We start from the raw sequence: 17,099 nt of genomic DNA, 5'->3' as shown, positions 1-17,099 counted from the left end.
TGTGTTTATAAATTAACTAAGTAGCGAATGATAACGTTAGGTTAGCTGTGATTTTTCTTGGTTTTTGTTAATGTAAAATTTGTTTAAAATTTTTTTTATTTGTCGTTTCTCTAATTTCTCGATTTGATACTGTAATATTTTGTACTTGTACGGTCACGAAAAATTGTTTTCGATAAAATTATTTCTCAAAAATCATAACTTGCAAATATGTATATCTTTTTATAAAATTGCATAAGAAAGCATCTAATCATGTATACTGGTTTACAAAGCTTGCATCTCGTGTTTATCTAATCTTTTTAATTCTCTATCACAACAGACCAGAAAACGAAAGAACCTTGTATGATTAAACATAGTTTATCAGCTGAGAGAGGCATTATTTTTATGATAAGACTTTAATGGGAAACATTTTGCGTTTAACTTGTATCTAGTTATAAAACTGTAACGTTAATGTTGCTTACAAAGGTAAACAGTTAAAAGACGTCACACCATTATACACATACATGATAAAAGCTGGGATATGGCTTATGATATCATCTCCTTCTTAAAAGTTTCCAATCTTGTTACACATTGACAAAATCATATTGGAGACACTTGGAAGTCTTGATACTTTGGTAAACAAGTGAGTCGAATATGCATAAAAACGTATTTATTTGTTTCTTGTAATTTTATCTGCTGTTGATGATACTGTAACAAACCGCCTGCCGCTCTCCCTCGGACCGTCTACCGCTTCGGGCTGTCCGCCCAAACACTCACCGAGCAGCAAATAATAGGCGCATTGCGTCAATAATAAATTTAAACTAGCGTGGCGCGCAAACACGCATACGAGCATTGAGTTACTTTCCGTGCGCAAGCGTCTTACGAGCAAATGAAGTGGCGGTAACTGCCAATGGGAAGGTTCCGATAGCGCACAGTACTATTGCACACAGCCAATCACAGCGGCTGGTGATATTCTTCTGTTCAAGCGCTATGAGTGGTTGTGAGTGGCTTGTGTGCAATAGTACTGTGCGCGATCGGAACCTTCCCGCTGCCAATCTCGAATGTCAGGGACTCCCTCTCCGATACGGGAAACGGACGGTACAATATTCCAATCAAAACCATGAACATCTTTGTACCATGCACGCACGCACGCACGCACGCACACGTAAAATTTTATAGAGTTTAGTTAATAAGTAAAATTTAAATGTCATCGATTAAAACATTGTAACGAACCGCCTTCTGACCCCCCCTCCCTCGGACCGTCCGAACCGTCCGGCCGAACATCCGCCGGAAGGCAATTAGCGGCGCATAGCGCCTAATAAATTGTACAATATCAAAGCGAACGAGCGATCGCTCCCGTGCTCTCGTCTTCGCGCGCACGCGCTCTCGTTCCCGCGCCGTCCGCAGCCACGCTCTGCGCGCGTAGTCCGAAGCAAGAGACCCGAGATCAAGTGGCGGGGATGCTGCCGCTGCACCGCTCCGCCGTAACACGCCGAACATCCCCTCGCCGCGATTCTCGGGTATATAAGGCGACGTTCGCCGGAGGCAGAGACCTTATCCGCTTCTGGCCGGTCTGCCGACTAGAAGTCCTAGGTTGCCACTGAGATCAAGCGCCTCGATCTCCGCTAAGTCACTTAGCTAGCAACCGCTTCCGCCTCCGATGCTAGCTTCGTTTCCAGACTTGCCAACCTGGGCTCAAGAAGAACTTGGGCCCTGTCAAGTCACTTGACGGAAAGGCGACTTGCATCCTATAAGACTCCCGAGTCCGACGCCACCTCACGTACGGAGGTACGGTGCTCCGTGCCTCCACCAAGCGCACTTGGCGTGAGGGGATGTCTCCTCCGGCGATCACTCGCGGTATTAACCGCCTCGCAACGGGCCGCGCGACGAACCGGCAACAACGCACGGATCCGTGTACGCGCCGCGCTCACCGCACCGCACACCGTGCCTCACACGAGTGTCACGACCACAACAGCAAGGCCGCCGAGATTCGGAGAAAAACACCCGACACAATTCCGCGAACCGCGTCTCGCGCGACAGGTGCGCTCGACGAAGCATTTGTAAATAGATTCCCGTACCGCGTATGCCAAGCCTGTATATATATAAGTTTCGAAGTTCTGTGTCACATCCGTCCGCGCGTCTTTATGGCTAATTGAGATCCGCATCTTGATCACCGCCTGATCGCATCTCCGGATTTCCAGATCCTCGCACCGCTAATAGTACTGCGTACTAATAACCGTAACTGTCAATGTACTGAATTTATGTAAGAATAATTGCGTCTATAGTGTGAAATAAACGTAATTGTATATACCAACTTAAAACACGTCTAGTTCCTCCAGGCGACATTTCGCGCCCGTTCCCGCACCACCAACCGTCCGTGCGCGAAGTACGGTCGTTACAAAATTAAGTTTTTATAATTAAATATTTTCTTTATTTTTAAATTTCTTTAATTCATCGTAAACTATTATTTAATAACTCAAACCTATTAGAATAGAAATGTTAAATTTTTTTAAATAATTTATATTACCTTATAAGCACTGTAATCAATTTAATTTTATCTCTTTTACTATATTAAAATAAAATGTTATTTTTACCTTTAATTATTCTACTTAATTTATTTTAACCATTTCCGATTCCTTACTCTTAAAAAGGGTAGCACTAGATCCAATCCCGTGTAAAAGCGATTCGATTCGCTTACACAAAATAAGGACCAGACGAACGTGCGAGTTTCAGTAAGCATCATAAAGTTACACTGTGACATTGACCTTTAAATCGAGTTCATTTGCTACATTCGACTCGACGCACACGTCCTATAACATGTGTGCTCGAGAACAACGTTTCGTTCCGTCCTACTCTAAGCTTCTCCATAGTCTCTCGTAATATAAATTAACGTTGAGACTCACTCAAGAACTCTGGACGTAACAGTTAAATAAACGTTAAATAAACATTTTCCTAAATTATTATTTTAAATGAGTAATTAATGAAATATGAATATTAAATAAACGTTAAATAAATATTAAATTAATATTTTCTCTAAATCATTATTTTAAATATTTAATTAACGTTAAGTAAATATTTAATAAATTTTTAATAAATATTATTGTTATAATGAATTCTACAATGAATAATTAATATTATTGTTGTGCCCGTTCGGTCAAGCTTGAGAAGCTGACCGAAGAAAGATCTATTGAACAGACAAAAGAAACGCGGCCGGCTTTTGTTCTGTTTCAGGACGCGGACCCGTCAAGAGATATTCTGTATAATTACGCTACAATTTTATTATATAAAGTTCCACGATTAAAGCTTGAGTTCTTTTCATAAAAAGTGTTTATTTACTTTGTGTCGCGCGTTCGAGTGTCCTAGCGCGAGTGAAGTGTGTGCTCGTATCGTCGAGTACAACATTATATAAATATTAAAGAGGACTTCCGTTTTGGGAGCGACAGGGTAAAGAAGTGGAGGGGATAGCGTTTTTGTAATAGAGGCAGTGAACGAATGGAAAGTGTGGAGGAAAGGAGTGGAGTGTTTGGAGAGGTGAAGTGGTGGGGAGAGTGATTGGTGAAGGGCTGAAAGGGATAGAGTGATTGGAAGAGTGTGAGAGGCTTAGAGGTTAAAAAGAGAAGTAGGCGCGCGGGAAGGAAGGGAGAGAGGAGAAAAGGCAAAGCGCGCGCGACCGTGCGAGAGCGGCCACGGAGCGCGGTAACATAGAAAGGAGACCGTGAGTCGAGAGAGCTTGAAGGTGCGTTTGCACGTCCATAAAGTCACGGACCAATAGAGCGGAAGCAGTGTAGTGAGGCAAGAAGGATGGAAGGAGACATTCTAGACGAGACGGAGAGGCAACTGTTAGAAGGAATAAAGGGAAGGAAAATAATGGAAATGAAAATTAAAGGTAGAGAGAGGAGTGGAAGTGTAGGGGTGCTGGAAATGTAGAAAAGGAAAAGGGAAGTAACGGAAGGACTGGAGAGAATAGGAAAAGGGGGAGGAGAGGAAAAGGAACAACTGTTTAAAAAAAGCAAGGAAACGAGATTGCCGAGATTGCCGCCGGCGGAGGGAGGAGTAAGGAGGGAGACAGAAGAAACCTCGATGATGGAAGCGATGAAGAAGTGGATGGAGAACTGTAGTAGAAAATGGGAAAGGATGGAGGAGAGTCTAAAGGGAATAGCGAGATAGTTAGAAGGGATGAGGAAAAGGGAGGAGAAGTGGGGGGAGGAAAGAGATAGAATGAAAAAAGGATAGAGGAGCTGGAGAAAAAATGGGAGAGGGTTAAAGTTGGAGGAATGGGGAGAGGGGTTGACGGACCTAGAGAAAAAGGTTAATAAATTGGAAAGGAAGGAAAAGGGAAAGGAAGAAGGGGGAGGGGGCAGAGAGATAGAGGAGAGAGTAAAGAAAGTAGAGATGTGGGATAGAAAGGAGAGACAGGAAAAAGGAAGAAACATTGTAGTAAAGAGATACAAGAGGGAGGGAAAGGAGGTAAAAAGTAAAATAAGGGAAATATTTAAAAAGATAAACGCGGAAATAGAGATAGAGGAAATAAGGGTGATTAAGAAGGGAAGGGAGGAATGGGGGGGGATGACAATAGTAAGTATGAAATCAGAGGAAGACAAAAGGGAGGTTATGAGTAAGAAGGGAGGGCTAAGGAGGGAAAAATTTGGATAGAGGAGGATCTAACATGGAAGGAGAGACAGATTAGATAGAAGTTGAAGGAGGTGGCTAGGGCAGAAAAGAGAAAAGGTGCAAAAATAGCTATAGAAAATAATAGAGTGAGGATTGATGGGGAATGGTGGTTCTGGGATGAGGAGGGGGAGACGTTGAGGGATAGAATGAGAAGAAAAAAAAAGCGGAGGGGAAAAAGTCGGGAAAGGGGGAAAAAGGGGGCAAATAGAGGGGGACATGGGGAAGAGAGGATAGTGGGAGAGTTGGATGGAGGAGGGGAAATGAGATGGAGGGACTGGAGAGGGGGCTGAGGGAGGAAAGGAGGATCGGTAGGGGAGAAGGACAACGGAGAGAGCGAAATAAAAATGGAGAAGGGGGATGAGTAAGTATAGCGTTTTGGAATGTAGCAGGGATCGAGGGCAAAGATAGGGATTTTTGGAAAGAGATTAAGGATTGGGATGTATTAACATTTATGGAAATGTGGTTGGAAAAAAGAGTAAGCTAGAGTAAAAGGTAAGCTGCCAAGAGAGTTTAGATGGGAGGTTGTGACCGGACGAACGAACATTAATTTTATCATTTTCACTTTTCAGGTTATTTTTCTTACCTTTTGTGTTGACCCTGCACGGATCTCACGGTCGCGAGGTAATTTGACCTAGTAATTACCAAGGTGCAATGTCTTATTACTGTTTCTGTCCGTTACAGTAATCTTCGTAGCTGATTGGCTGGGCTCGTCCTTCCTGTCTACGGTCGTCGTGGGATTGATCACGCACCCCGTTCGTCGGTACACAGATAAGTCTCTTTTATTTTTGTATAACGCACTGAATTTGATGTTTATACGCTTGTTTCAGAAACGCACATGGAACGGAATTCGCGGTATTCGGGTGAACGAACCAATTACGGCAAGTCTTGTAATTAGTTATATATTTATTGCACACACACTTATTATATAAAAATAAATTGTCTTTTATATTGTCTTATTACAGGTGTACAATGTTCCCGAATCGCGATAATGTCACGTTCCTTAATAACTAAAAGAATCATTCGCTTTGCGTGCGATGATGCAACATTGCATCATCCGTTTTACATGCACGGTCGCATGTCCTCTCGGTTTCATGGTCTAAGATCGACTGACTGCCAAGATGGCTTCCTTTACCATCTCGAACTTCTTGTTCCCCTTCCCGAGGGTACGCATGCGCGTTACACTTGCCTTGTATTACTACGCCAAGCTTCCACAACAATTGTAGAATCCATATTGAGTTGGCGCGGGAAGGATTTTGAATTTTGTGGCTGAATATTGTTTTAGTATTATAATTGAATAAATTCAAATAGTGTAATGATGTTAAAATGAATGTAACATTAAAACAGATAAAATTAAAGTAAAGTACGATGATAATAATAATATTGATAACAAACAATGAAAATAATACTAAAGATAATAGTAATAATATAAGAAAATAAATAATTGCAAGATTAAGACGTCGGCTTGACCCTATTTCGCGTTTTGGTCAGCCCTCCCGCTGTCTCTCGGGTCCTGGGCCTCTTCTGCACTGTCAGGGTCTGTTGCTTGTTGCAAATTCTCCTTTCGTTGCTGTTGCGTAGTCGGCGTCTGAACGGTTGTGGCCCGTTCCATGTCTGTCGCGGCTCCCTTGCACATGTTAGTCTCGCCTTCAATGTAAGGTTCCTCCTGGTCACCAACTCCGTCCTGGGGCTCCATGGTGATTGTGATCTCTCTTGCTATGGGGGGGCTTCCCTTCCCCCGGCAGCCACTGTAGTGTGACCACGGGAAAATTTTTCCGTGGTTACAAGGTGCAAATAGCTAATAGAAGAAACAAGGAAAGAAGAGCAATTGGGGGAATGTTAATAGGTATAAAGAAGGAAATAGATGCGGTAGAAGAGGGGGGGGGCAAGAGGAAGTAGAAGAGATAATAACAAAAATGATTAGAATAAGGGGAGAGAAATGGAGAGTTATAGAAGTATATGTTAATGGAGATATAAAGGGAAAATGGGAAAAAATTAAAGACTGGGTGGAGGATAAGAGAGGTGAAGTCAGAAAAATACTGGGGGAAGGGGAGATTTTAACGTAAGGACAGGAGAATTGAAAGGTTGGTGGGAGGGGAGGGATGAGAAGTGGGAAGAAAAGAGGAGAAAATCAAAGAACCAAAAGATAAATAAAGAGGGAAAATTGTTAATTGAAAAGTTGGAGGAGGTGGGCTGATACATCTTTAACGGTTGTAGAAAGGGAAATGAAGAAGGACTGTGGACGTACGCAGGGGTAAGAAAGGAGTCTGTATTAGACTATGTGATAGGGGATGGGGAAGTGTGGGACAGAGTGGTAAGGATAGAAGTGGAGGACAAAATAGAGTCAGACCACTTTCCAATTGTAGTATCGATAAAGGACGGAGAAAAAGATGGCGGTTCGAGAATTGAAAAAGTAAAGAGGAGATGGAAGTGGACAATAGAGGGAAAGGAGATGTTTAGGGATAAGATAGGGAAAATATGAGAAGAAAAGGGAATTGAAGAATGGAATGAGAGATACTGAAGAAGGAAATACAAGGGATATTGCAAGAGGGGCAAGGGAGGGAGGGAGAAAAAAGAATGAAAGGATAGTGGGACGCAGAGTGTAGAGAGGATAAGAGGAGGGTAAGAAAGGAGTTGAGAGAGTGGAGGAAGGGGAGGGAAGGGAGCGATAGATATAAGGTAGTAAAAAGATAGTATAAGGAGTTATGTGAAAGGAAAAGAAGGGGAGAAAGTGAGAGATGGACAGAACTAGCGAAAAATGCAAAGACGGAGGGACAAGTATGGACGATAATAAATAGGGAAAGGAATAGAAGAAGAAATATTGATAGAGGGATTAAAATAGAGGAATAGGTGGAATACTTTAAGGGGTTACTAGGGGGGGGGGAAGGTGAGAGGTATCAGAGGAGGAAAAAGGGAAAATATGGAGACGGAAATTACCTGAAGCGAAATTGTAAAGGCACTGGAAAGGTTAAAAAATGGGAAAGCAATGGGAGGCAATGGGATATCGGGAGAGGTATGGAAACGGCGGGTACCGATAGCGCACATCCCGATAGCACACAAACCACTCACAATGGCAGATGCCTAGAGATTTTCCGTAGGTAGGTTGTGTTAGATAAGTCAAGATGATTGGTTGGTGGGCTATCGGGATGTGCGCTATCGGAACTCTCCCGTACGGAAATACGGGGGAAAAGGATGGAGGAATATGTATGGGAAATGTGTAACAGGATATGGAGAGGAGAGGAATGCATAGAGGAGTGGAGTGAAGGAACAATTGTCCCGATAAAGAAGAAAGGGAAGGGGAATAAGGAGGATTACAGAGGGGTAACAATAACGCAGTCGATGTATAAAGTTTATGCCACGGTGTTAGGAGGAAGATTAGAGGAGGAGCTGGAAAAGAAGGAAGTGATACCGCAAAATTAGACGGGGTTTAGGAAGGAAATAGGGACAATAGACAACATCTACGTATTGAATTATCTGGTCAATAGGCAACTGAGTAAGGAGAGGGGAAAGATGGTAGCATTTTTTGTAGTTTTAAAGGTCGCATTCGATTCAGTGGACAGGGAGATGCTACAAAGGACTTTAAGAGAGAGAAGGGTTAGAGAGGGGCTAGTGACAAGATACATGGATTTGATGAGAGAGATGAGGAATAGGGTGAGGATTGGGGATGAAACAAGCAAGGACTTTTGGACAGGCAGGAGGGTAAGAAAGGGATGTCTACTGAATCCAAGATTATTTAATGTCTTAACAGCTGAAGAGTATATGAGAAAGGGGTAATGAGGGGGAATGAAAATAGGAAGGGAGAAAGTTTACTCGCTAGCGTATGCGGGTGATTTGGTGTTGCTGACGGAAGTGGAAGACGGAATGAGGGCAATGGTGGCAAGGTTGGAGAGATATGTAAGGGAGAAAAGGTCGGTAGTAAATGTGGAAAAATCGAAAATAATGAAGTTTGGAAAAGGAGGGGGAAGAAGAAGAAAGATTAGGTAGAGATGGGAAGAAATGGTGATAGAAGAGATCAGTAAATTTAATTATTTAGAATACATGTTTAAAAGAAATGGTGGACAAGAAGAGCAGATAAAGGATAGGGTGAGAAGGGGAATGGCGATGATGGGTCAGGTGTGGGGAATTGGGAAGAGGAAATTTGGAGGGAACTGGGGAAAAAGAGTATGAATGTTTAATGTGCTAGTGTGGGCGGTGATGGCTTATAGGGTGAAAATTTGGAGTTAGAGGGAAAGGGAAAGGATGGAGAGAGTACAGGAAAAATATTTAAAATGGGTGATGGGAGTAAACTGGAAAACGCCAGGATACTTATTAAGGGAGGAATTGTCAAGGGATAAGCTGAGGACGCGAGCAGGAAGGCGGGCGTGGGGTTTTGAGGAGAGGTTTTTAGAAGGGAGAGGGAGTGATTGGCAAGGAGATGCTGGAGATAAGGGAAAAGTAAAAAAGAAGAGGAAGAATGTCGGATTGGGAGTTAGAGAGAAAGAGCTTTTTTGAGGATAAAGGGGTAGAGCTAGGGGAGATGGAGAAAGAGAGAGAGGAAGGGATGTTTGATTTTACCAAAGAAGAGGAGAGCGAGACAAAGAGAGGAGAGATGGGAGAGGATTAAAAAGTCGAGGGGTAATAAGTGGTATCAAAAGGTGAAGAAAGGGGAAATTCCGAGGTATTTAAAAAAGGGATGGCAGGAGAATAGATGAAAGAGAGTAGCAAGGTACAGGTTCGGGGAGGGAGTGAGGGAAAAAAATTACTGGGAGAAAGAGGAGGATAGAAAATTCAGAATGTGCAGAATGGAGGAGGAGACATGAAAGCATGTATGGGAGGAGTGTGGAAGATGGGTTCGGAAGGGAGTTGAAAAGAGATGGTGGAGAAGGTACTGGGAGAGGATGAGGAGGGAGAGGACTGGTTGAGGAAACTGGAGGTGTTCAGAGAGGTCGATAATACGGTGGGAGGGGAGTAAAGGGGAGGAGAAAAAGAGAGAATGGGGGTGAGAAGGAGAGAGTAGTTGGGAGGAAGAATGAATGAAGATGAAAAAGAGAATAATAAGGAGAGCAGGAGGATAAAGGAATGTAAGGGGAGGAGGGAGAGAGAGAGAGAAAATCATCATTTATTACGCGCTCTGGGATTAAATCCCCTCAAGCGCATTTTCAATTACATTTTTAAAATAGACATGAGAAATCAAAAATCGCAGAAATATAGATACTAATATACAGTTATAATATAATCTGAAATTAAGATAATTAAGATAATATTTAAAAATATTAAAATTAGTAATTAATATAAGTGGAAATTGATATAAACATGGACTAGAAAATAATTAGTCAGTCGCTGTATCGAGATCGATGTTTCGATTGTTCGGGTCGAAGGCGAAGCGGATTTCGGCCTTTCAACGGTTTGTTCTGAACAGGAAATCGTAAAGTTTAGATTTAAAGATGTCTAGTGATTTGGCACATCTAATGTCAGATGGGAGGCTGTTCCATAACTATGGAAGCGCACCTAAAAGACCTCCTATATAACTCGGTTCTACGGCACGGTTAACATGTCACTCGCGGCCCTTGTGTTGCAGACTATCACGTCGTTTCTGTGAGTATAACCCTTGTAGATTGTAGTGAGTTTTTTTTGTACGCATTATACGAAAGGTGAGGCTTCCTATTAAGTAGCTTCTCCTGGAAAGAGTCTTTAGCCATCCTAGTTTATCAAAATAAGAGATGATATGTTTGTCCCTCCTTGCCTGGTAGATGAACCTAACACAGGCATTCAAGGCCCTTTGCAGCCTGAGGTTCTGCTCTTGAGAAATATCCGTAAGGGCGACTGAACAGTAGTCCAGAATTGGAAAAATTAACGTTCTTACCAACCTTTCCCTGAGGGAGATAGGCAGGAGATTTTTGCATAACTTTAACTGATATAGTGAAGCGTATATTCTAGACGTTGTCCTCGTCGCCTGCTTCTCCCACGATAAGTTGTCAGAAATAGTCAGTCCAAGGTAATTGACTGAGTCCACGTATGGTATGTCGGAGTTGTTAACCCTTACGCAGGGAAGCTCGTTCAGGGCAAGGTTATTCACGTACCTGGATGTACCCACTACCATTGCTGTGGTTTTGGAGGGGTTTAGTATAAGACAATTATTAGTGGCCCAGTCTGTGATGCTCCTGATATCTTCGTTGATTAAAGATATGCTGTCATGCAAATATCGAGGCTCTACGTGAAAATATATAAGCAGATCATCCGTGTAAAAGCTATAATTGCAGGCTTTTAAAATGTCCCTGAAATCCAGGAGATAAAAAACAAACAGCAGAGGCCCCAGAACAGAGCCCTGTGGTACTCCTAATGTTTCTGATCTCTGACAATCCACGTGTGATTGGATCTCTAACTGCTTGTTTCTTAAGAAAAAGATAGCACAGACCCAGCGTAATGAGGAATACGAAAAACTTATATTCCTAAACTTCTCTATTAATGTGCGATGGCAGACGTAGTTAAATGCCTTTGTGAAATCGAAGAAGACGCACACTGTGACTCTTCTAAAGTCCGCCGCCTGGCGGACATCGTTCAAAAATTTGATCAAAGCCGTTTGAGTGGAAGCACCCTTCAGATAAGCAGACTGATTTAGATCCAAGACGTCCTGTTTCTCTAGGTAGACTTTTATCTGATCTGCCACAATTTGTTCTAAGACCTTTGAGATGAAACACAGAATTGAGATCGGCCGGTAGTCCTTCATTTGAGAAGGGCACTTAACCTTACGTATTGGACAGATAGCCGCTGTACGCCACTGATCGGGATACACTCCAGCCTCGAGGCAGTAGTTGAAAATATGAGTCACAGCGGATAGAATACACGGCAAGGCTATGCGCAGCAGCCTCGGTGCCATACCGTTCACGCCCGCAGCTTCAGATCCTCGTAAAGTTAGAGCTTTTAAGACGTGGTGGAGCTCGATGTAGCTCCAATAGAATTTTGAATCGTCGTACGACTCTTCTCCCAGGTGGACATCATTACCTCTACGCTCCGTCGTTATTACGTGGTTAGTAAAAAATGCGTTTAAATCTTCCGTAGAAAAAAGTAGTCTCCTCTCCATCGCCTTAGATTTTATCAACCCAAGATGTTTTAGCCTCTTTCACACAGCATCGGACCCCTCGAGCTCGCAGAAGGTCGCCTGATGGTAATTTTGCTTAGCGGTGCGTACCATGTGTTGTACCTGATTTCTTAGCTTCTTGAAAGAGCTGTAATTCCCCTCTAGAAGGCTCCTCCATCTTCTCCGACTCCTGTTCCTCTCCGCCATGAACCTTCTGATCTCATTAGTGATCCACGGCGAAGGCAGGTGCTTTGGAACAATTTCTTTTAGCGGAGCATGCTTGTCGAAGCATCCAATGACGTAGCTGTTGAACATCCTGACCTTTATGTCAACATCACACTCACGATACAGAGCCTCCCAGTCGCACGTGCCAAGCTCGTCCAAGAAGGTATCTCTATCAAAGGAATAAAAATCTCGCGCTGAGATGCACCTTTTGCAATAGCGATCAACTTTAATCTTGTACATTATTTCAATCAGCTGATGTGCGGAGAGAAACGTGACATCGCGTTGACCTCTCGTCACAAGTTTTTCACCATCGTCGATGATACATAGATCCAGCCAGGTGGAAGAAGAACGAGTGTGGTGTGTTGGCTTGAAAGGCACCAGAAATAGATTAGATGTGTCCACAAAAGACTTAATCTGCTCAGAGTTGAACGTCTGAGAGCATAAGTCGGTATTAAAATCACCGAAGATGATGGAGTGTTTATATAATGCAGAAACATCTGTGAAGACGTTCAGAAAATCCGATTCAGATACCCACAGTGCGGAGGCCTGTACACCACGCCGAGAAAAATCTTCGACTTTCCGTCCGGAATCACCTCCGCGAGAATGTACCTCCGGCCTGTGACTATACGAGGTGTGTTCAAAAAGTATCGCGAATTTTGAATTTTCGCGGGTTACGTATATTCGAATTTCGATCTTTTTGTGGCGTTATGTTGGTACTCATGTCTCTCACTTATGCCGACAAGCTCAGCCATTTTGAATGTTCACTTAATTGTTGACAGCTGCTTTGCTTGCACGTGTTTTGGATCGTCTTCGATTTTTACCTATTCAAAAAAATGGATCAAAGAACCTGTATCAAATTTTGTGTGAAAAACGAAATTAAGTGCGCGGATGCATTCCGAATGTTGACTGTGGCATACGGAGAAGCTACCTTGGACCGAAGCAACGTTTATCGGTGGTACAAAATGTTCTCAGAAGGCCGAGAAGATGTGAACGACGAAGAGCGTGCCGGACGCCCGAGCACTTCAACAACAGACGAAAAAATTAATGAAGTGGAGAAAATGGTATTGGCCAATCGTCGAATCACCGTTAGAGAAGTTGCTGAGGACCTAAACATATCGATTGGCTCGTGCCATTCGATTTTTATCAATGATTTGGGCATGAGACGGGTCGCCGCGAAATTCGTACCAAAATTGCTCAATTGCGACCAAAAACAGCATCGCATGAACATTGCTAATGAGATGTTGGACTCTGTCCGCGACGACCCAAATTTGCTCCAGAGGGTCATAACTGGTGACGAATCGTGGGTTTATGGTTATGACGTGGAAACCAAAGCTCAATCATCTCAATGGAAGCTGCCGCACGAACCAAGACCGAAAAAAGCACGCCAAGTTCGGTCGAATGTGAAAGTTTTGCTGACAGTTTTCTTCGATTGCAGGGGCGTGGTGCATCATGAGTTCTTGCCACAGGGTAGAACGGTCAATAAGGAATATTACCTGCAAGTTATGCGCAATTTGCGCGAAGCAATCCGCCAGAAACGCCCGGATTTGTGGAAGAACAAAAATTGGCTTTTGCACCACGATAACGCCCCTGCTCACACATCGTTGCTTGTGCGCGACTTTTTGGCCAAAAACAACACACTAATGATGCCGCAGCCACCGTATTCCCCAGATCTGGCCCCCTGTGACTTTTTCTTGTTCCCTAAACTGAAGAGGCCCATGAAAGGACGACGTTACGCTACGCTTGACGAGATAAAGACGGCATCGAAGGAGGAGCTGAACAAGATAAAAAAAAATGATTTTTTGAAGTGCTTCGAAGATTGGAAAAACCGTTGGCACAAGTGTATAATATCTCATGGGGATTACTTTGAAGGGGACAAAATAGATATTCATGAATAAATAAATAATTTTTGAAAAAACACAAAATTCGCGATACTTTTTGAACACACCTCGTAGACGTTATCTGAATGTTGTAACAATCGGACCCGCAAGTGCTCGCGCACGAAGAGAGCCACACCTCCCCTCTGCTTCCTGAACCGATCACATCTGAGCGGATAGTAGCCCTGCAGAGATATCATTTGATTCGAAATAGTTGGTTTGAGCCAAGTTTCTGTAAGGCAGATAATATGATACTTAGAGTTAACAAAGTAAACTCGGAATTCGTCTATATGCGCAAGCAGCGATTGGCAGTTAACATGACATAATTGAATATAATCCGTCTCTTTACTGTCCATATTTTATGTTCTTTATACGATCGGCGACCCTCCTTCGCAGGATGGAGCACTATCTGCTATCCAATGCTGAGTGGGATCGCTCTTCGTGAGGCAGCCATCGCATGCAGTTGCCGCAGACCGGATCCCTCTCCCTCGTGACACAATCCCTGGTTTCGTGTCCCTCAGCACAGTAACCGCAGCGAGGTGAAAACTTACAGGTCTTGGCGAAGTGACCGAATGCCAAGCATCTATAGCACTGTAGAACCTTTACGTAGTCAGCAATTTTGCAGACAGAATAATTTACAAAAATTAATTCCTCCTTCAGTAATTGGGCGCGGATAGCGGGTAATACCTCTATGACACAGCTGGTGAATTTTCGATTCTCTCTTGGAGGGAAAACATAAATAACCCTGATGTCCGGGAAAGTAACATTCTTCAGATTCAGAGAGATGATTTCTTTTTTGAGATCCTCACTTTTCATGCCGCAGGGAACTCCATGCACTATGAGTCTAGGATTGATTTTGGTTTCCTGCTCTAGTCTAAGACCGACCTTGTCTAAAACCTGCGATTGTCTCAATTTAGCCAGGTCCACGGAATGGGCTTCGATACGAATGCCGTTTTTCTTGACTGACGATATCCGACATATTTTTAGGTCATACTCGGAAGGCTTTAAAGATTTTTCCAAGACACTCCTGGTTTCGCGAGAAGTCGCAAGGCCAGACTCGTCCGTGGGAGTGACTATGAGATTAGTGGTCTTTGGAATGTCTAGAACAGGACTCCGGGCCACGCGGTGGATCGTCGGTTGCGCCGAACAAGTGGACGCATAGATTTTTGCACCTGTATTAGCAGATGTACTTGGCGCACAGGTCGCCCCGACCGCCCGGTCGGCATGTTCCATTTGCGTGCGCAAAGAGTCAAACGCATTAATGACAGCTTTATCAATATGAGTTTTAAGTTCCTCAGATAATGGAGGAGCAGACACATGTTTTTCCAAAGCATTTAAATATGCCGATGACAGCTCGAGAAATGCGTCCCTGCAGATACGAAAGGCTTGATCTGCCTCCGTCTCTCCAGTGACTCCTTGCTGCTTGACAAAATTTTCGCTACTTCGTCGCTGTGTCTGTTCACAGTCTGACGTAGAGCGAGAATCTGAGACGCACTCACGCTCGTCAAACTTGGTGCGAGAGACACATTCGTCAATGAGATCCGCTTTCGAAGTCCCTTGTTCTTATTTTCTTCGTCCGCCGCTTCAATACCGTCCTCGTCGGCCGCGGCGAGACCACGCTCCGACATCATGCACCAACAGCGCAACCGGCAGCCAATCAGAGTCCTCTGCGTCGTCCGCCGATGTCTTCTTACATCGTCGCGAGTAGAGATCACCGAATAATCACAGTGAGAATCCGAAAATCCAGATAAAGCCGCACAAAATTTCGCAAGTAAGAACAGAGAGCAAGAAAACAGCCCTGAATAAAAACCTGGAACTGCAACAAAGATGTCCCGCGGGGCAGAAAAAGTATCCAAATACGGAGCGATATGACACACGACTGTAAGTACTCACCGGGCGCCAGAGAGAGAGAGAGAGAGAGAGAGAGAGAGAGAGAGAGAGAGAGAGAGAGAGAGAGAGAGAGAAAGCAGTATTTATTTAGCGTTCTGGGACAAGTCCCCTCAAGCGCTCTAGCAATTTTACAAAAAAAAACAACAAAAGAAAAAGCATACAGATATAATTATTAAAGCCGCGCAGTTATAGTGCAATAATAATGTGCGTGCATGTGCCTGCGTGTGAGCATGCACGTGTATATGTGTGAGATCGCATACAATTTCAATAAGCAGGTAAGCAGGTATGCACATGCACACACGAGCGAACATATAAACAATTTAGAAACCATGCACATCAACCAAGCAGGCAAGGTATCAGTCCCCGTTCTGTCTCAAGAGCAGGTGCGCATAGAGCATTTGTTTAAACCCTGTTATTGTGACCACATTGCGAATAGCAGACGGAATGTTATTCAACAATTCCGCTGCAACAGAACAGAAAGATTTTTTGTAGATTTCCGTACGGCACAGCGGTAGAGCGAGCAAATCCTCAGATGCCCTTGTAACCCTGGTCGATTTCTCAGTCCTGAGCACAAACATTGAGAACAAATAATCCGGTCTCTGGGTCTTCATGACTGTGTACAATAGGCATCCGATGAGATACTGCCTTCTGACATCCGGCTTCAGCCACCGAAGTGCCCGATAATGAGTACATTGGGATGTAACATGGTCATCCCACCTTATGCCATTGACAAATCTCAGACCAGCATTCATGGCCCTGTACAGCCTAAGATTTTGCTCTGCCGTGATGTTCGTAACCGCCGTGCAGCAGTAATCAAAGTGCGGAAAGATCAAGGCCTTCACAAGTCTAGATCTCAGTGTCTCTGGTAAAAGGTGTCTGCTCAGCCTCAGCTGATACAAGACTGATCTGACTTTCCTTGTTACGCTTGCTATTTGTCTATCCCACGATAGATTGTTGGCAATTGTCACTCCCAAATATTTAATGTGTGCCAAAAATTCAATTGCAGCATTCCCAACTGACAAGTTCGGCAACAACGTTACATCAATAGCATTAATATAGCGAGCCGAACCAAAAATGATGGCTTGCGTCTTGGCCGCGTTGAGGATGAGCTTGTTGGAAGCCGCCCATGCCACTATGGAGGCAATGTCCTCATTTACCCTGGAGATAGTCTCAATCAAGTCACAAGGCTCGCAGTGCAGATATATTTGCAGGTCGTCAGCATAGAAATTATATTTGCAATATTTTAGAGCATTCTTAAAATCCGCTAGATAGAGAGTGAAGAGTAACGGTCCTAGCACTGAGCTCTGAGGAACACCCACCGCAACCGCTAGCTCCCTGGAAGAAACCCCTGTCGCACCATCACAGACAACCTGCGCTCTACTACTCAGATACGATGCCACCCAACCAAG

The 17,099-nt window shown here is 43.8% G+C and overlaps 1 protein-coding gene across 1 annotated transcript; it reads right to left on the bottom strand.

The window, feature by feature from the left end:
- Positions 1 to 14,205: 14,205 nt before the first annotated feature.
- Positions 14,206 to 15,428, bottom strand: LOC105206332. The gene is made up of 2 exons (XM_011175840.1): positions 15,300 to 15,428; positions 14,206 to 15,255 (listed from the first exon to the last, which is right to left on the bottom strand). The coding sequence occupies exons 1-2, from the start codon at positions 15,426 to 15,428 to the stop codon at positions 14,206 to 14,208; spliced, it is 1,179 nt and encodes a 392-aa protein (XP_011174142.1).
- Positions 15,429 to 17,099: the final 1,671 nt, after the last annotated feature.

The sequence above is a fragment of the Solenopsis invicta genome, chromosome 8 (genome assembly GCF_016802725.1).
Source record: "Solenopsis invicta isolate M01_SB chromosome 8, UNIL_Sinv_3.0, whole genome shotgun sequence".
NCBI lineage: Eukaryota > Metazoa > Arthropoda > Insecta > Hymenoptera > Formicidae > Solenopsis > Solenopsis invicta.
This window is presented reverse-complemented; position numbering and strand designations above follow the sequence as displayed.